Here is a 21,337-nt window from a genome sequence, read left to right as displayed (position 1 = left end):
GTAACACTTTAAGAGCAGTTCTTTATCTCAATATTGTTTTTCACATACAGTCTGTATCATAACGTCGACTTTTTGTCTCGACAGTTGCACTGCAGACTTTATTCTCGATATTGTTCATGAGTTACATTTTTATTTCGTTTTTTTCGTCCGTTACAGTTGTAGTTTCACATTTTTAGTTTTCATTTTTGCTTATTTTTGTTTATATAATGTTGTAATGAGGAAAAATGCAAGGTTTTATGCAAGAATGTTTTTAATGATGTTATGAATGTTATATTTTTGTTGGAATCTTTTCATCCCAGCGTGCTGTTGCTGTGGAAGTCTGTATCATCCGTCAGTGACAGTGCACTGCAGAGATACATTTTTTTTTCGTCCGGTACTAGTTTACATTTTAAGTTTTTCTACCACCATCTGAATATACCTCAAGTCTAAAGCATTGCTAAGAAGCAAATCTAGAGAGCCTCACACACTCAAACGGTTCAGAGCAGGTGCGCAGGACAAATGGCATGAGATGAAAGAACAAAGAAAAAACGTGCAAAGAATACTTATTTATTAACGTCCACATGCGGCAGTGTTAATATATTAATACTGAAGTATTCTTTGTAAGCTACAGGACTGGGCAGGACCTCGTCATGCTTCATGTGAACGCCATTAAAAAATGATTCAAGCATGTGGAAAGAGCAGACATCTGAAGCTTCCTCCACCGACTGCTTCACCTCAGAATAGAGATGCATGTTCATATCGCTGACAGGAGGGAGAGCAGAAATGAAATTCACCTGCATTCACTAAATCTTGTCAAAAGTTGTATCTGGAATATTCCATGTGAGAACGCTGAATAAATATAACATCATGGAGCTGAAATATGTCAAGTATGTTTTCTCCTTACATTTGGACAGCACTGCTGAGAGTGATGAGAGACAACTGGAGCATTTGAAATATAAAATAAATAAGAAAATATTACATTACTTTTAGTCAAGTCAATTTTGGGGAAACATCTACACTCTTAAGTTGAAATTAAATTAAATCGAATGAATCAATGAATAAATGAACAAATTCTTCAGAAACATTATTTTTTGCCAATTTTGTGGGTACATCACCCCTTTTCAGTTGAAATACATATTTTTGGAACATTACGACATCATTTTCAAACCATTTTTTGATAGAACAGCTGCATTTTTAATAAAAAAAAAAAATTATATATATAATATATATATATATATATATATATATATATTATATATATATATATATATATATCATTTTTAATAAAAAAAAAAAATAAAATAAAAAAATAATAATAATAATATTTTTGTGTATATTTATTAATCTTTATCTAAAATTATAAAAATACTTTTGAAATAATACAACATTATTTCTAAACCTATTTTTGGGTGAACATCTGCCTTTTTTAACTGAAATAAATACTTTTGAAACATTACAACATTATTTTATAACCATTTTTTTGGGGAACATCTTCACTTTGTAGCTGAAATAAATAAAAACTTTAGAAATATGACATTATTTTAAAGCCAATTTTGATGAAAAATCAGCACTTTCTATCTGAAATAAAATATTCTGGAAACATTAAAATGTTTTAAATATCAATTTTTGGGGCAACATCTGCACTTTCTTTTAGCTTTAATTAATAAACAAGTCCTTCTGAAATATTACAACCTTACTTTAAAAACATTTTGAGGGAACATCTGCAAATCAACATCAAATATATTTATTTATATATATATATATATATATATATATATATATATATATAATATAATTTATATTTTTTCTATTGATTTCAGGGTGATATACAGACATTGTTTTTTAGATAAACCCATAAATCCACATCAAGTCTCCAATTTGTGTTTATTAACGGTTTGAATAAAATATCTGCAGTGACAAACAAAGATTTATCCCCTTTTACGGTATTATGGCTTATGCTTATTTACGGAGCACTATGAGGAAGACAGCAGAAAATAAAAGCACATAATTTACCTCCTAATAATACTGACGGGATCATCCACCAAAACCCCAGCCGGACGATTTCAGGGTTACAAGACTCTTCAATGTTAAACCAGAGTTTGATCTGTGAGCAGCTGACTGCATGTAATCCCTTACATGTTACCCCCAAAATGACACATTTGACCCACTTCACCAAAGACGTGGTCAACAGCCAGCGGCTAATCGAGTCCACAGCCAACCGCGTGTGAAAGAGCCGTGGACAAAATGTTACCTGCGGAAAAATAAAGCCATTTCCAATTATAATTTCCCTTGTGTGCCACGTCAAAAACACCTGTAGTGTAACACACACCTCTTAGCAATATAAATGCGGACAACATGGTGCACATGTCATGATTATGTTTGAATATTAGCTGGAGTCCAGAAACAGCTTTTCTGCTCTGTGCCTTAGGCAGGAGCCACACGTTCATACTCCCCAGGAAGTAGGTGCTTCGTTTAGTGAAAGTGACCTGCTGAAGTTTTCAAAGTGCACCAGGAGAGCAAGTGGAATTATGATAGCAAAGCTGTGGAGTTCACATGCGCTCATCTGCAGCCGTACTGCATGCGTTCAAAGACGCTTTCTGTGTGCCTGCAGGGGCAGCGAAACAGCAAATATTACATTTCTAGTTCATTTCAGCTGACTTACTAAAATACTTCCATTTCTGTATCGGTTTATGCATGAAGAGCATTCATGAGGAAATGCTATGCACGCCACATCTCGCTTTCAAGGTCAGAAGTTCAGAGTGCATGATCAGAATTAAAGCAGATGCACAAAATAAAACTGATGGTTTCAGTTCCTTGCAAAATATGACTATATGAAACACACAGTACTGCTGTTAAGCGGTTGCACATGTACTGTAACTTTTCCCGCAAAAGAAAGTGCAGATACTTTGTATGAAATCTGTAACAGTTAATATTCATTTTATACTTATTCAAAAGTTTTAAATTCGTTTTGTTTTTTTAAAGAAATTAATATTTTTATTCAGCAAGGATGCATTAAATTGATCAAAGGTCACAGCAAAGACATTTATAATATTATTTAAAAAATTATATTTCAAATAAATCCTGTTCTTTAGAACCTTCTATTCAACAAATAATTCTGAAAAATAAAATGCATTACGTTTTCCACAAAAATGTGAATCAGCACAACACTGATAATAATCAGAAATATTTCTTGAGCAGCAAATCAGAATATTAGATTGATTTCTGAAGGACACTGAAGACCGGAGTAATGATGGTGAAAACTCAGCTTTGACTCTCGGAAATAAATTACAGTTTTCGTTCAAACTTTTTAATGGTATAAAATAAAACAAAAAATATAAAACAATGTAATATAAAATTTAAATCTTTTTTTTTTTTTTTTTTTTTTTTACAGAAAACAAAAACAGGACAGATCAACTTTTTTAAATCAAATAAATGCAGCCTTGGTTATCTTTCAAAAATATTATACATCACAGACCCTAAACTTTTAAATAAAATAATTTTTTTATATATTTTTAAAATGATACCTTACATAACACAAATTTTATCCTGTGAATTAACTGGATTGTAAAAGGTGGATGTTACAAAGCAAAACACAGCCAGAAAATGGTAAGGAATGGCTGAAAATGGGGCCATGCGGCACCTTCAGATGAGGCAGATGATTCAGACGTCTCTTCATAGCAAGGTCTCTTTAAATGGCACATGTTCGTTACTGTACGAGGGCCTGTCAAACAACGACAGCATGCTTCTGCTCATCCTCCATCCGGCGGCATGCACAGGATCACGTCCCGCAGTCAAATAAGCCATCTCCATTCGAGCGGATGGCTGTCCTCCACCATCCTAATCCACCAGGCGTTGGGCAGCATCGCTCTCCGCCTCTCACAAAGCCAAATACAGCATCCACACTGTCAAGCTCTTATTTGCTATTCCTATCTCTGCTGTCAACATGGAAGCCTCTTCCTCACCCGGCAGAAGCGCTCGCTCCCGCGCCGCCAGCAACCGATGATCCATCATTTGTCAGGACCGTGGCTTTGTGAAGTAAGTTTGCGATTCCTTACGGCTTGAGGCGTCTTTCAAAGCATCCTCAGAGATGGGAATCTGCGGTGGTCTCCCGCTGATGGGAACCGAGGAGATTTTTTTATTGGAAAGAAGCTTCCCAAGCGTCACGTCTTTCTCGTGTTGATGGTTCAAAGGAGGAACTCTTGGCCTTCAGTTTGTGCCTTTGGCTGCTAAAGCTTCAGGCTGGAGCGGCTTTAACATGAGATGAATTCTGCGTGCGTGCAGCTGCAGATGATTTTCAACAGCAAGGAGACGAGGCTCTTAAAAGGGTCACGGCTCCTCAGACCTGTGAGGGACACTGCTATATCTATGAATGACAGGCAGAAATACACGGGTCTCAAAGTCAGCGCTCCTGTTCTCTGATGTCTGGCTTCATTCAGACTGTGTCAGATTCACAAGCGAACAGAAATTGCCTCTGAAAGCAATTCAGTCAAACTGAATTTTTGAATTGAAGCAGCAAACCATGGGCAAAATTGGTCATTATACACACAACCAATATGTTTCTGTTGAGGGAATCCCACTTCATCGCTCTTCATTTTTACCTACACAAGTCAACTGGAGAAACTGCATCAGAGTCCAAATCAAATGCTCCAAACAAACAAAGTGTGAAAATGGGAGAAAACAGCGAAATACAAAGGAAAAAAAAGTATTTTATTTTGCTATATTAACTATACTTTATACTTTACTTATTTGCATTTTATTCATATTTACATTTATGAATATATTTCATTTATATATTCTCGAACACACACACACCAAACCTGTTTTTTTTTTTTGGGGGGGGGGGGTTGCAAAAACAACCCAAAATTCTCTGAAATAAAATTCAAAAACTAATGAACTAAAATAATTAAATAAACATTGAAATCTTTTGACTTTTGTCTAGGTGGTATTCATTCATTCATTTTACTGTTGTGTAGTTTTGTTGATAATTTTTAAAGATTTTGATATCTGTCTAATGTGTTTTATTGAAAAATATTGAAAAATACTTTATATTAAATTAAATTAAATTAATTTAATTTAATTTAATTTAATTTAATTTAATTTAATTTAATTTAATTTAATTTAAAAATATTTTCCACTGTTGGCTCTATAAGTTTATTCGACTAACTCAATAGACAGATGTCAACATATTAATATCCTTTAAGAAACAGTCAACAAAGCCATAAATACCTTCTAGACAAAGTTAAAACAATTTCAGCATTTGTTTTTTTTTTAGAAAATTTGGTTGACTTCTGTGTGATAAAAACTAGGTTTGCTGTCACTTGATGTCCGAAGTAAAATCTGAATCAAAGCAAAACCAGTTGAGAAACACTGGTTTAATTTACCAAGACCTTCCAAATAGTTTTTATGTCTAATCAGAGAATAAATGGGAATAATTAGCCAAATTATTCATGTAATTATGCTGCAGGACTAATGAAATTCCTCTGACTGTTGAATTTGCCCAAATGGAGCAGAATTATGCCAGCTTATGATTTGTTTACAGCAGTGTGGCAGAACCGCTGTTATTATCTGTAATATGAATATGAAGTGGCACAATATAAAAACATGATAACAAGCAATTCAAACGATCGAATAACGATGAGAAAAGATTTCCTTTCCAGGGTCTTCATTTCCTTGTCTGCCCTCAGTAAGCGACTGCAGAGTTCAAGAGTCCTGCGTGTTTTGGCATGTTCTGACCGGCCGTTTTGCATAATGCAGTTTCACTAAATCTAAATGAGAGAGCTCTTAGCTGACTAAATGAAACCTTCAGCGGAGCGGAGCTGTTGAAAGAGGTCACACACAGATAGCGGCTGAAATACTCAATCAGCTTTCAGGGCGTCTTGAGAGCCGTCCAGAAACACAAGACAGCCATGATTAGGGGAAGAAATTAAATGGGAGCAGAGTATAAAAGTGTGTCTGAAATGATGATGACGGGACTCACGCGGTCACGTTCCCGCTGTAACTCTACATCTGCTGGGAAACTCCATGACATTCAGCAGCCTCGACAGAATAGGATACAGACTGCAGAAACACACAGAACATGCTGATGACAGTTCATCGCTGTTCATTTTTAGCCTACATGAACCGAACGGAGAAAATGCATCAGGGTCCAAATGAATGAGGTGTGAAAATGGCTTAAAATAACAACATATAGGCCCGGTTTCATAGACAGGGCTTAGCCTAAGCCAGCATTAGGCCATAGTTCAATTAAGTGAAATTTATAAACATGCCTTAGAAAAAAGTATTACTGGTGTGCATCTTAAGACAAAACAAAGCCACTGACATGTTTTGAGATCAGTCAGTGCAAGTTTCTTTCAGATGAAACAGCTCAGATTTACATTTTAATCTAGGACTAGGTTTAAGCCTTGTCTGTGAACCCGGGGATAGTTATTACAATCACACTACGAAATAACATATTTTGCTAGATGTTGCCGTTCATCATGGTTTTCATCTTGGTTATAAAAATTTGAAACCGTGTTCAAACAGATACCATCTGTGAATTATACCGTTAATAAAACTAGAAAACTGTTAAGATTTGTTTTTTTATTTTATTTACATGATTATTTAGATTTATTTATAATTAGTTGGTATACAGTATTTACTATCTTGATATATCCATTATTATATCACTATAAATCCACTATTATACCCATGGTATAATGACCGTAACCATATTTAAGATCCTAATATTTTTTAATAATAAATAATCTAACTAAATAAAATAAAAAAAAATAACAGAATAATTACAAACAAATAAATAAAAACACACATTTGTAACAAAAAATCGTCTCATATAGTGACTTATTTAAAAAAAAGTCACTCTATTAAACAGATTTATTTTTTATATTTATAGTTTTATTGATCATAATTAGTTTGCCAATGGTATATAAGTCATGTCACTATATCCGAGCACCAATCTGTTTTTAGTCTGATAAACAGTGACTTCTTTAAAAAGATACAACTCTATTAAACAGTTTCATTTATTTACATGAGATCCTCACTGTTTTTAAAATAAATAGACAAATGCAATTATGTCTATAAATAAATAAATAATCTAACAATAAAAATAAACTAAGTAAATAAAAAATAAATTAATAAATAAAGCAAATAAATATTTGATTGTAAAACTACATTTTATTGTCTGATAAACAGTGACTTATTTAAAAAGCTTTTCAGTTATATTACATGAATAGATATAAATTTGCATTTTGTAGTTTTAATTATATTAATATTATATATCAATATGTATATTAATCGTGACACCATTTTTGAGATCCTCACTGTTTTTAAGCAATAAATTAAATAAGTAATAAATACATAAATAAACAAATAAACGTTTCTTTGATTGTAACAATAAACTATATTATCTGATAAAGTCACTTTAAAACGATACAGCTCCATGTAAAGGATATTGTCTGATAAACAGTGATTTATTTAAAAAGATACTGCTTCATTAAATGGCTTTATTAGTAGCTTGCAGCATAACTAAAAAAGCCAGAGTGTAGTTGAACTTCATTTTATCAGCTTGTATTGTAATTAGCTTGTGGAAAGTTTCAAAAGTAGCTTCACCAACACTTCATTCATGCATTTTAATGAGTCTGAATGCGACAAATTTACCCTTTTGAGTCATTTGACAGTATTTATATCTGCTTCACAAGAGCGGCGACTCTTTTCGCAGGATCAAGACGAAAAGGCCACAAAGCCAATCTTCTCAGCGAGATTCGTAACTTAATATGCAAGCAAATTACTTTAGCACACACTCAATTATTGGCTGCTCACACCACCGCTGAACTCCCGCAATAAAATCACAAAATGAAAGAAGCCAATATGCCGATACTTTAAATAATAAAATGTCCATCTTTTCACACAAAGACGTCTTTGTACGTGGAATGAAAGATGCACAAGCATATTGCTTTTGACCCCAGACTTCTCCCAGTGTAGACGTCTGTAAATCTAAGATTGCTTTATTCTCCCCCCCACCCCGCTCCGGCCCGTCTGCAATATGAAAGCAGGTAGCAGGAGTTTCTTCTTGACACAGATCAATAAGCGGCCCCGCTCTTCCTTATCAGAGATGGCTTGTAGAGATTCGCTGGTGGGGGCGGCTGCAGGGCTTTCATGATGGATGACAGAAAAATTGACCCTAAGATCCACCACTGCACGCGCTTTAATCTCTTTCTTTTGCCGCGAGCGAAGACAACAAACACATGTGGCACGTAATGATGCCGGAAAGCTCTCCAACTTGATGTGACCATCAACAGTTGTGTTTGAAGTGGCTCTATCCATGCACAAGGACAAACAATGCTAAATCCTGCTACACAACTAAATAAATAAAAACAACAACAAACAAAAATACGTATATAGTTCATATAACCAATTAACAAAAAATAATTAGGTTAAATTAGGCTGATGTCAACACCTTAAAGTTGTGTAATGCCTTCCTTAAAAACCATCAACAAAATGACACGTAAAACACACAAACAAATAAATAAATAAATAAATAAACCTTTAAAAATGTATACAACTTAAAAAAAAAAGATAAATAAACTAATTCAACATAATTTATAGTCGTACAATAATGAAATATAATAAAAAGTATCTAGTAGTATCAAATAGTATCTCAGTGACTCCTTCAAAGTCAATATCAAAATTTACCAAATTTGCTTCTGAATCAAACCTTGATGAGTCATATGAACACTTTCATGGGTCGTTTTGTCTTCTGTGTATTATCTTGGTGTGTCATTTGAGCAGTTTCATCTCTCGATTGTGTTTTAGAGAAGAAAGAAAGTGATACTAGTTAAGGGCGAGGGCGAGCGGGCGCAGGTGTGTTCAGTCCTACCTGAGTCACTGAGGTGGTGCAGGTGGAGGCTAATCGCTTGCAGGTCAGCTCGCTGTTGGCCGTGCTGGTTGCCCCGGTGACCGGGGTGGGCAGCAGCGAGGGGATGACCGGCAGGGGCAGGAGGCCGGGACGGTTGTTGCCGGAGGAGGCAGAGGTGGAGATGCAGCCGTTAATGGTGCCACCGCAGCTGCTGTTGGAGGCGCAGCGCTCCCTTCTCTCCCACACGCTGCGGAAATCCCGCTCAAAGCGCGGATGGTAACGCGACATCATCACAGAACGGAACCAGAGAACGAGAGACACTTCTGCTCACGGCGAGCTGGAGAACACCTAACGGAGGAGAACAAACATCTTATATTAACGTCTCAAAAAAACAACTGGTTCATTACAAACACACACAAAAATGTCAAAGATATATCAAGATCTAACAGCAGAAATAAGCACGCGGTTTCATCTGATATACTAAATCAAACACACAATGTTTTCAGCGTCTGTGTCTCAATATTAAGACAGGAACACATGAACTTCACCTTTTCACTATTTAATGTGAGAAAAACTACCATCAAATACAAAGTGAAATTGAAACTAAAACTGAAAGATCTTCGCGACACCTCGCCAAAATAAAAGTCTGGTTTAACTTGAAGAAATTATGGCAGTAATATATCTCTATTGTGTACAAACATGCACTCCTCAAAGTACTACTAATAACATACTTATTTTTAAGAATATCATGCAACCGGAATATTTTTTTATTCATGTTTTAATTAATACAGTTCTCTTGTGCAACATCAACATTTGAAATAAAATAAAAATGTTCTTTTATAATTTAATTGTTTTATAATTTATATTTGATTAAATTTTTTAAGACTGATGGAAGTGTGCAAGTTTTATTAAATCATTTCATTAGACTCTATGATTTGTATTAAATCATAAAACACAGAATCCAGAACAACTAAATTAAAAACACAGAATTTAGGGAAAATTACATTACCATGGGGCTCACCAACAATGTTTGTTCCTTTTTACAAAAATTATGATTACAGGGGCAGCTTACTGATTAATAGACACTTATTTCCATGTACAATACTTATAATCCATAGCGTGTGAAAAATGCAGTAAATTGTATCTGGAGCAATGCATTTCTACTTTGGCAGAAATGTAGCCAGAGTCACGTATTTCCAATGATTGCTCGTCGGTTGATGTGTCAATGTCATCCCAGCTTCCTTGGTTATTTTCATGGCAAGTAACAAGTTGAAATAGTTTAAATAAAAGAGCAATTTAAAATCCTATACAAGGTTTTAAAGTTTGGCTTTAGACAAAAACTCTAAAATGAATTCAGAGACAAGTTTCTTCAAAAGAGTTTGTGGATTAATACATCTTCCTAACAGAACCTAAGCCAGCATAATTTAATAAAATATGTTTAAGTATTCCAAAGAGTCTGGGCTGCAAAATGGATTGCTATGGATTGTAGATCAACTATCAATTAGCATCAATTATAAAGAAATAAAAGGCAATATTGTCTTCTAAAACACACTTTTTGGCTGCTTTTCTGTGCAAATATTGATGTATGCCATTTACTGTGATTAACGTGATTAATTAGTTTGCACATAATATAATTAATCCAATTAAAATGATTCAATTGACAGCCCTAATTAAAACACTTAGTCACAATTAATCTCCTGATCTCACATTTTAAATCTGCTGAAATCTGAAAGTACTTTACCATCAAACGCATTAAACTTTACACATGTAAGCTCATATGTATCAAAATGCAATAACCTCAGTTGTGTTTCACTCGTACATAAAGTTTACGAGATTCAAAGACTGTAAATTACCGTCTGGATTTGATTTATAAATAAATTATATCTCTATCATGTGCTGAAGTGTACTTCTCCACCTCATCATTAAAATCACACACAATAAAACTCAAACAGCTTTTATGTTAAACTAGATGAATGTGCTACATCGTTCTGAAGGTGTTAAACATATTTAATTAATCTTCTTATAAGTTATGTTCGGCAGCCTTTCATCAAAATACCGCAAGCTGGAAACATTGAAAGCACTGAATAGTTTCAGATATAGCATGGGTATTCAGCGTCTGGTCAGCATCTCTATTGTCACATGATTCATTCTGTATGATTCTGCCTTTAAATTCAGCACAAAAGACGAGAGGTCACATGTTGTCTAGAGAGGTGTGATAAGCAGCTGCTTTACAGATCAATCCAGACATGATGTGTGACAGCAGCACAAAAGAGCAACGCTGAAATTTGTTTGGTGAATGCCAATCCACTTTCTGTGAAAAAGACATGTCAGTTAATCAATCAATAAATGAGTTTCCAATGACTGAAGCAGAGTCTAATTCTAAAATAAGATATTAGATGTATATAAAATTTCTGTATATTTTTATTCTTCACCGATATTTAACAATGAGCAAATCTGATGCTAAACTGATTAGATCATTCGTTAGTACGTCAAAGGTTCTTCCACACAATGACTGACCCTTATAATTAAAAAAAAAAAAAACGTACTATGACCAAAGATTCATTCAGACTTGAATCTATTGGCATCAGTGTGTGTTTGGTTTTAATAATGGTTTCAGACCACATACACAAATATGAGTTATATACAGTACACTTACTGGCCACTTTATTAGGTACACCTTGCTAGTACCGGGTTAGACCCCCTTTTGCCTTCAGAACTGCCTTAATTCTTCATGGCATTGATTCAACAAGGTGTTGGAAACATTCCTCAGAGATTTTGGTCCATATTGACATGATGGCATCACGCAGTTGCTGCAGATTTGTCGGCTGCTCATCCATGATGCGAATCTCCCGTTCCACCACATCCCAAAGCTGCTCTGTTGGGTTGAGATCTGGTGACTGTGGAGGACATTTGAGTAAAGTGAACTCATTGTCATGTTCAGGAAACCAGTCTGAGATGATTTGAGCTTTGCGACATGGTGCATTATCCTTTATCCGTCAGAAGATGGGTACACTGTAGTCATAAAGGGATTGACATGGTCAGCAGCAATACTCAGGAAGGCTGTGGCGTTTAAACGATGCTCAGTTGGTACTAAGGGGCCCAAAGTGTGCCAAGAAAATATCCCCCACACCATTACACCACCACCAGCAGCCTGAACCGTTGAGACAAGGCAGGATGGATCCATGCTTTCATGTTCTTTATGCCAAAATTCTGACCCTACCATCTGAATATCGCAGCAGAAATCAAGACTCATCAGACCAAGCAACGTTTTTCCAATCCTCTATTGTCCAATTTTGGTGAGCAACAAATTGTAGCCTCCGTTTCCTGTTCTTAGCTGACAGGAGCAGCACCCGGTGTGGTCTTCTGCTGCTGTAGCCCATCTGCTTCAGGGTTCGATGTGTTGTGCGTTCAGAGATGGTATTCTGCATACCTTGGTTGTAACGAGTGGTTATTTGAGTTACCGTTGCCTTTCTATCATCTCTAACCAGTCTGCCCATTCTCATCTGACCTCTGACATCAACAAGGCATTTTCGTCCACACAACTGCCGCTCACTGGATATTTTCTCTTTTTCAGACCATTCTCTGTATCAGTAGATCAGCAGTTTTTAAAATACTCAGACCAGCCCGTCTGGCTCCAACAACCATTCCACGTTCAAAGTCACTTAAATCCCCTTCTTCCCCATTCTGATGCTCGGTTTGAACTTCAGCAAGTTGTCTTCACCACATCTAGATGCCTAAATGCATTGAGTTGCTGCCATGTGATTGGCTGATTAGCAATTTGTGTTACCAAGCAACTGAATAGGTGTACCTAATAAAGTGGCCGGTGAGTGTATATTTAATACCGTCAAAAGGATAAAAGACATCAAGCTAAACTATAATCACCCATCCCGATATATGCACATTCAAATGTGCATTATTCATGGACTTCATTTAAATGCATACAAAATAGCTGGTGAAGACTGTCTTTCTCTTAGTTTAAAGTAAAGAGAGAAGAGAATTGATGGCAGGTTTAAAGTGTATGCAAGGTGGCAAAAACTAGAACAATCAATGATTCATATGGGATTTTTTATTTTTTTGTCTTTTGTTATGTTCTGTTTAGGTGAACTGTTCTTAAGAGTATTGTTTTTTTTTATTTTGTTTGATTTTATTCTATATGCAAATATATGGATTGCAATTAAATTTATACAGACATCTAAGGAATGGACTCCAATATTGATTTTACTACAGAAGTTCAAATTAGAAACACTATGACATCATGTCTTTATGCTTAATTTTAAGTATATTGTGCAAAATAATTGAATTATAAAAGTTTCCTTTGATTACAACTTAAAAAATGCATTCATTCGCAATAAAAATATAATTGGGAAAGGAGCTTTAAAAATAACCTTATTATAATTATCATTATTATAAAAACAAACATCTACATTTAATAATCTATACAGTTGGTACAGGCTATAAATGTTGAATCTGAAACTCATACTTTGCAGATACTGTACAAAGTCATGATAATTTCATTTCTACACTGCACTGGAAAACAAAGGCCACCGATGATGGAAAACAAGGAAATATTGTATGTGACACAGAATCAAATCCCTGGGAATTCCACAATGCATGCATTTTTCAACAGCCTTTTAAACTCGAGCTGCAAGATGGATCCAGCAGTTCAAACGGCTGAAATAAACCTCGCAATGCTGAACGTATCTCTGACATGTGGTTAAAAACAGACAGGAAAAGAAAAACTAGGTGTTGTTTCATTTGTATCTTGTACACAAGCTCTAATAAGGCGAGATATGTAAATTAAAGTATCAATGTGGGCTAAAAAAAAACAATGACGCACACATAGCTTTGATATAATGGAGAGGTTTGGTTTAAATATATACAGCAGCAGTTCTGTGTCTTCACACCAAGAACTGAAAAACACCAAGCATATCATTAAACACACCGTCCTATTGTTCTCTGCTTCAGTCCCACCTCTGCTATTGGACACATAAAGACACCTAATGAGCTATAAACACATTTCAAATCCATCAAGAAAGAGAGATAAAACTGCAAGCATTTTATTATACCTGGCATTCGTGAATCATAAAATGAAAAGTTTCCATGCTTATGCTAAGCTTAATGAGCAAAAGAGAGTGATTATATAATGGAAAACAGGCAAAAAAAAAAAAAAAAAACACCTGCATATATTGATCATTTTAAAACATCTTCACATGTGTCTCATCCAATCATATATTAGAGTAGTAACTGTGTGTTTCATAACTGAAAGTATTACAGTCAGTAATCCACATTTCACCTTTTATTTCTGATTTTTGTCTTTTGTATAATAACCACGCTCCGCTAAACTTTCCATTTATGATCTAGATTCAATCTCTCCCATACACGCCTCACAGATCAATTCATTCATTCCGCCACTTGAGACGAGATCCTGTCATGTGTGAACAATGCAGTGAGAGCAATATGCCAACATGTGCTACGGCACAGCAACACCAGCACATCAAGGACTTTCAGATGCACTTGGACCCTCGCTTTTCTAATTCTGGCTTGAGAGGAGAATGACTCGCTACAGCAAAAAGTTAGAGTTGAGTGCTGGTAAAAATGCTCCTGGACTACCAGAATAACAGACTCTTGAGTTTGGAGCCTTTTTCATGTGAGACGGTGATAGAACACACACAGACCTTGGCAAATACTAGGAGAAATGTCAAATCAAGTCAATATCAAGTATGTTTTATGTGGGCAAACAGCACTTTTAATCTCATCATAGAGGTTCCTCTAATGTTTGAGCATGTTTCCCCATAAATCTCGTTTTATTTTATGAGATGAAAATGCACATAAAAAGATTACAGTTGAAGGTGAGTGACAGTTTAATTATGTGTTTGAAACCTCATCAAATTGTATGCAACAATTACAATACTGAAGTAGGATGGGATTTCAGTGCTCAGATAAAAAATTACTCTAAACCTTACTTAATGCTATATGAGAGATTCCAATTTTCATAATGCAAAACACCTCCTCACTAACTTTATCAAGATCATTGGAAAAATGTGAATGTGGTGAAATTTCTGCAAAATGAATGTTGCTTCTTGGATGTATTTCATTATACTTTCGAAGTGAAATGTCCGGTGAGGGGCACTACAAATGAGTTCAGTTTCATCCAAAACAGATAACTGTGAATCTGGAAATGTTTTAATACCTTGGCTGTTGCAATTTATGCTTCAGTTTGGAAATTAAATGTCTAGCAAGTGGCACTAAAAGGTTAATGCTTTATTGTGTTTTAAAATAACGTGTGAGCTATACTAAACTTGACCCTAAAAACACCCAATAGTGTTTAAAAAAGCAAACGTGAGATAAAAATGAATTTGCTGAAGCAACCATGCCATTTTACTCGTGTTTCACAGGACTTTTCCGAAGTGTAATGCTGTACCAGGTGAGCTTACAAGCAAGTTTACTATACATCAAAAAAGCAAAACATACAGAGCTGGTTATGTGATTCAGATGTCAAAACCAATCAGTTTACAATCATGCACTATGATTTTGAGATCATAACATTTGTGTAAGGCACATTAATGTTAAAATGTTAATCAATAATCTGCCTCTTTAATCAGAACTTGTGTGAAAGTTAATGCCGTTTTACTGACAAAACTGCTCCTGGTGGAACTGTAGCCAACTACCGGTATGTATGTACAGGCATGCTTTTGCAGTTTTGCAAAAATGTAATGAGCCAATGCTGCCATTTATAGAAACTAAACTACAGAAAAGACTCATATTTCACAATCAATCTCATTAGCATATGAACGCCACATTACACAGACCTTATCCAATAATAACAAAGCTCATTTGCATATAGAAGACACAGTATCAAAACCAGCTTGTTTAATTTTTTAATCATATTTATCTTTAATTCTCTTTAATCATAAGTCTGCTTCACCTATATGCTTATTGTATATGACATATATATTACATACAGTACAGGTCAAAAGTTTGGAAACATTACTATTTTTTATGTTTTTGAAAGAAGTCTCTTCTGCTCATCAAGCCTGCATTTATTTGATCAAAAATACAGAAAAAAACAGTAATATTGTGAAATATTATTACAACTTAAAATAATAGTTTTCTATTTGAATATACTTTAAAAAAAAAAAAAATTATTCCTGTGATGCAAAGCTGAATTTTCAGCATCATTACTCCAGCCTTCAGTGTCACATGTAACATCCAGTCTATCACATGATCATTTAGAAATCATTCTAATATTCTGATTTATTATGAGTGTTGGAAACAGTTCTGCTGTCGAATATATTTGATGAATAAAAGGTTAAAAAGAACTGCATTTATTCAAAATAAAAATTTTTTTTAATAATATATATTCTAATAATATATTTTCTTTACTATCACTTTTTATCAATTTAACACATCCTTGTTGAATAAAAGTATTGATTTTATTTAAAAAAAAAGAAAGAAAAAAAAATTACTGACCCCAAATTACTGGCCAGTAGTGTATATTGTTGTTACAAAATATTTATATTTTAAAAAACATAGCTTTTTTTTCTTTTTTTTTTTTTTACTTTTTATTCATCAAAGGTATCCTAAAAAAGTATCACATGTTCTGAAAAAATATTAAGCAGCAGAACTGTTTCCAACTTTGATAATGAATCATCATATTAGAATGATTTCTAAAGGATCATGTGATAATGATCCTAAAAATTCAGCTTTGCATCACAGAAATAAATGATAATTTAAAGTATAATAAATTTAAAAACAATTATTTTAAATTGTAATAATATATCACAATATTAAATTTTTTTTCTGTATTTTTGATCAAATAAATGCAGGCTTGATGAGCAGAAGAAACTTCTTTCAAAAACATTAAAAATAGTAATGTTTCCAAACTTTTGACCTGTACTGTACATACATACAAAATGATACACACACACACACACACACACACACACACACATATACATATATATATATAGTGTGTTTATGCAATTTCTACTTGTTTGTTTTTTGTAGGTATATGTAGTGTTTCCTAATTATTATTTTAGTTTTAGTTATTTTAGTACTTCAGCTTAAATAAAAAAGGGACATTTTTCTTTGATAACTAGCTGATTTTTTTTTTAATACCAACTTTCTTAATACTGTTATACAAAAACTTCCTTAATACTTCCAACAAAAGCATATCTGTAAACATTATAGAGTTTAATAGGTGCCGCAGAACAGGAATGATCCCGGAAATCGCACAATGCAAAAACAAATCAAATGCATGTCACTTCTATTCCTCTTTTCTGTCACCTCTGACACCCAAAGGCATAGAAATAAAGAAAATCACTGAAAAACAAACCCAGGCCTAACACATGGATTGGAGTTTAGCTGTGCTGAAATGCGATCAGGGCTGTGTGACGGGCTTATGATGCCTCCAGTAATGGAGAAACAAGCAGAAAATGTATTCATAAGGGTTAAGCCTCTTTGCTAAAACACAACTCCTGCTGCTTCACGCTGTAAAGAGCTTCATCACAGAAGCGGCCATGACAGCCCCGTACTGCTGTATCTGTGGTGGGCGACATTGCTCTCCTGTCTTTAGCTATGCTTCGCTAGTAATGCATGACTGCCACATGACCGCAAACGGGAACAACTGGCAGTAGCGTCCCAGCAGACACCGGAGACATTCCTGCTGCACTTAGGATGACCTCAGATCTAACATCACTCCAAACATTCCCTCTGAGCATCTCAAAGTGAGACTTCTGCCTGTGCCACATCAATTATGTCCATCTGTTGAGTTTTGTTTTGCTTTTATTTTCGTTGTCCCACTGGAGGAGGATAGAATGACATACTGAGAAGTCACACGTTCGTTTGCAGTGGTGTAAAATAAAGGGATAGTGCATTTGAAAGTACATGTTTTCCTTTGATGACCTTCTTGCACTGAAGAGTTCATTGCTTTGAAAGCTATAGAACTAGACGCTCTTTTTGCATTTACAATGAATGGGCACACATACACAAAAGCACCATAAACTAGCCCATATGCCTCATCTGCTTAAGACATATGATAACTTTGAACTAGAAATAGAGCCAAATTCACTTTTAGTGAAGATCGTGACATACGCTTGACATACGCATATGCTCTCATTTCAGTTAATGAAAGATTTGTCTAACTCAGGAACAAATTATTCGCTTTTAAATGGGATCTGTTCAGTGAATTAGTTGATTCAGTTCACAAAACGGACCTGAATGATTCGTTCACAAATCGGATTGAGTCACTGAGTCGCAAGTGTTATCAGCTAAATAGATCCAATGACTTCAGGGAATAGTTCAGCCTAAATTGAAATTAGCGGAAAGTTTGCTTATGAATTCTGTTATGTAGATGAGTTTGTTTCTTCATCAGATTTGGATCATTCATCAACACAGTGAATGGGTGCCGTCAGAATGAGTGTCCAAACAGCTGATAAAAACAATAATCGAATAATTGAATAATTGAATAGTTCACCCAAAAATGGAAAATTGCTGAAAATGCACTCACCCTCAGGCCATCCAAGATGTCGATGAGTTTGTTTCATCATCAGATTTGGAGAAATGTAGCAGTCAGAGCATAACTTGCTCAGCAATTGATCCACTGCAGTGTTTGTTTGGTGTATGGGTGAGATTTGAGTGAGAGTTTAAAAAGATAATAATAATATAAAAGTAGTATGATTAATTAAATTTTAATATTGTGAAGAAGACAAAAACTTGTGAAGGAGAAAAAACAAAACTATAATTTTGACCCATACTATGTATTGCTGGCTACTGCTATAAATATACCCCTGTGACTTATGACTGGTTTTGTAGTCCAGGGTCACATATGTGAGTGGATTTTGATGCGAGAGGACAGCAGGGAATGGACTTTTTCACGGGAGCAAGCGTTATTATGAATTATGGACTCGTATTTTGGCAAGAAGTGTGGTATGGATTACTTGTGGATTATTGTGATGTTTTTATCAGCTGTTTGGACTCTCATTCTGACGGCACCCATTTACTGCAGTGGATCAATTGCTGAGCAAGTTATGCTCTAACTGCTACATTTCTCCAAATCTGATGAAGAAACAAACTCATCTACATCTTGGATGGCCTGAGGGTGAGTGCATTTTCAGCAATTTTCCATTTTTGGGTGAACTATTCAATTTCCTATGTTCTATGACTTCAGAAGACTTTGTATATAGCACACAATTTATTTGGACTAGTTTTATGTTTCAGGCTTTTTCGGAGCTTAACAGAAATAGTCACCATGAACAGCTAGAGTTACATAAAGACTCTTTAAAAATGAGAAAAGAACAGTCTACAGGTTTGGAATGACATTATGGTGAGTCAATGACAGCAGAACATGTATTTTTGGGTTAAATGCTCCTTTAAACACTGGTTTTCACACGTCTATACATGTGCAGTGACTCAAATTTACATAAACACCTCTAAACCTTGATTTACATTTATATGCATCTCTGTGCTGTGCATCCTCTAGACATTTTATCAAATGTAATTCCTTTTTTAATCAACAGAGCCACCAATCTACCACACTGGAATAGTGCGTGTAAAGCCAAGGGTGAAATTAGTGCCTTTGCTAAGATGTGCAGATTCGCTACTGTAATTCTTTCCCCCGTTTCCTCGCAGCAAAGAAACCGGCTGCAAGAAAATTGGATGTTTACCATTCAAAAAAGATGTACATGTGGCTAATAATTTGTGATTTGGATGCTGAATAATACATTTCAGTGCTGGTAATAACAAACACTTTCAGAGCAGCAGATATGGGTGGGAGAAAGCTGCATTATGGATTACCTTCATATGAATGCACTCTACTAAATATTTCAGAGCCAGAGCCACGTTCTCATCTGCAAAAAACAATTCAGTGAAAGCTCCTCGGCATTCAGCTACGTGGGAAATCAAAAGCACAAATATGCAAATCAAACTTGTAGGAATGCAAATATGTTTGTTTGTCTGCATCCTTTCAAGCTCATTTCATATTCATATATCATTTGATACATGAATCATTTTTGTTTGTTAGATTCAGAAAACAAAATGCATTCGCATGATAAAACAAATTTCACAGAACACCTTTCTCCCTCAAAACTCATGCAAATAGAGCAAAAAGAGCCTTATAATTAGTCAAACTTGCTGTTAAGTTAATGCACATTGCCTGTGATGGAGTCTTGGGAAACAGCTTTGTGCAAACAAGACTGAGAAGAGAAAAACAGTCACACTTTGCAAACTCTTACCGGACTGGGCTCCCCACAGGAACCCTTATCAAACGAGTCTGAACCACTAATTTGACAAACAACTCAATGCAGCGACTAGCAAAGGAAAGGAGGAACATTCATTATGAGCCATAAGGAGGACGAATTAAAATATTAATGCAACATATGCATGAGGTTTATTAAAACATGCATTAAAGCCTGACAACCGAGAGGTGACACGTTTACCCTAGGGGTGTATGTACAGCCAAAATCTAATGTCACGCTAACCGCATATCAGGTTTCAAGCTGCTAAAAATGAACCTTGTGCTGCAGAAAGTGTTAGTATAAATTACAGCAGCACATAATACAATATTTTTCGGGCTGTACCAGGTCAAAATTGCATTGTTGAGGGAAAAATATGATGTATCTGTGAATAAGTCATATTTTATTATTACACTCGAAATTATATAACAGAAAATAAACTTATTACTAACATTTTAAACACTAAAATATGTATTGTAGTTCACCTACAGTAACTTCAAAATAGTGTTTTGTTAAAAAAACTACGATGAAAAATATTCACCAACAAGATTTTTCCATAACTAAGATGAGACACTAATTATTATCATATCAACATGAAATATCGTTGACGAAAAAAGACGAGACTAAAATGTAATAAAAACTCTATATCTAAAATTGCTCTATATCTTCATAAACAACAAAAAAAAAAGATAGAAAAAATATACCTTACAAGGTTTTCATGCTTGGGGTTGCCAGATGTCAAGAGTTTAAATCCCCCATCAGAGCTTTTCTATGCTTAAACAGGACAGGCTGACTAAATATGATAAAAACTAAAATGAACATTTGACACAGTACTAAGACTAAATAAGCTGACTAAATTTACACTACTCGACAACAAATCCTTTAAAGGCAACATTATTCAGAACAGAAAAGGAACGAAATTTGCTTGAAAAAGTATCAAATAAACAAATTATATTGGCTTTCATTATAAACCAATTAGCCAAGCCTAAACAAATTTATTTCAAGTGAAACTGAATCTGCTGCCGTGTGGGAAATGCACTATACAAATAAACGTATGCACATGTACTTCTCTCGTTCAGCACCAATCCAAATGTTTTGCATGCTTGATGTTAACTGCATGAAGAAACATGACTTATATTTGGTTAAATATGGTACTCCATAATATGACTAAGATGAACAATTATCAGTGCATGAATCAAACTCATGAATGCATCACGTTTTAAGAAGTTTTTTATGCATACATTTTTATTATACTGTTGTATGTGGGCAGAAAGGA

The 21,337-nt window shown here is 34.8% G+C and overlaps 1 protein-coding gene across 1 annotated transcript in view; it reads right to left on the bottom strand.

Annotated features, from left to right (window-relative positions):
• The window catches only part of LOC109067362 (kelch-like protein 29), a 120,776-nt gene that overhangs the window by 85,519 nt on the left and 13,920 nt on the right, over positions 1-21,337 (bottom strand). The window contains exon 3 of the mRNA XM_042743169.1: positions 8,852-9,178. Within this exon, the coding sequence (XP_042599103.1) occupies positions 8,852-9,121 (270 nt within the window). The 5' untranslated portion in view covers positions 9,122-9,178. The remainder of the gene's footprint in view (positions 1-8,851; positions 9,179-21,337) is intronic.

Source organism: Cyprinus carpio, chromosome B17 (genome assembly GCF_018340385.1).
Source record: "Cyprinus carpio isolate SPL01 chromosome B17, ASM1834038v1, whole genome shotgun sequence".
Taxonomy (NCBI): Eukaryota; Metazoa; Chordata; class Actinopteri; order Cypriniformes; family Cyprinidae; genus Cyprinus; species Cyprinus carpio.
Note: the sequence above shows the minus strand (reverse complement) of the source record. Positions and strands in the feature narration are given on the sequence as shown.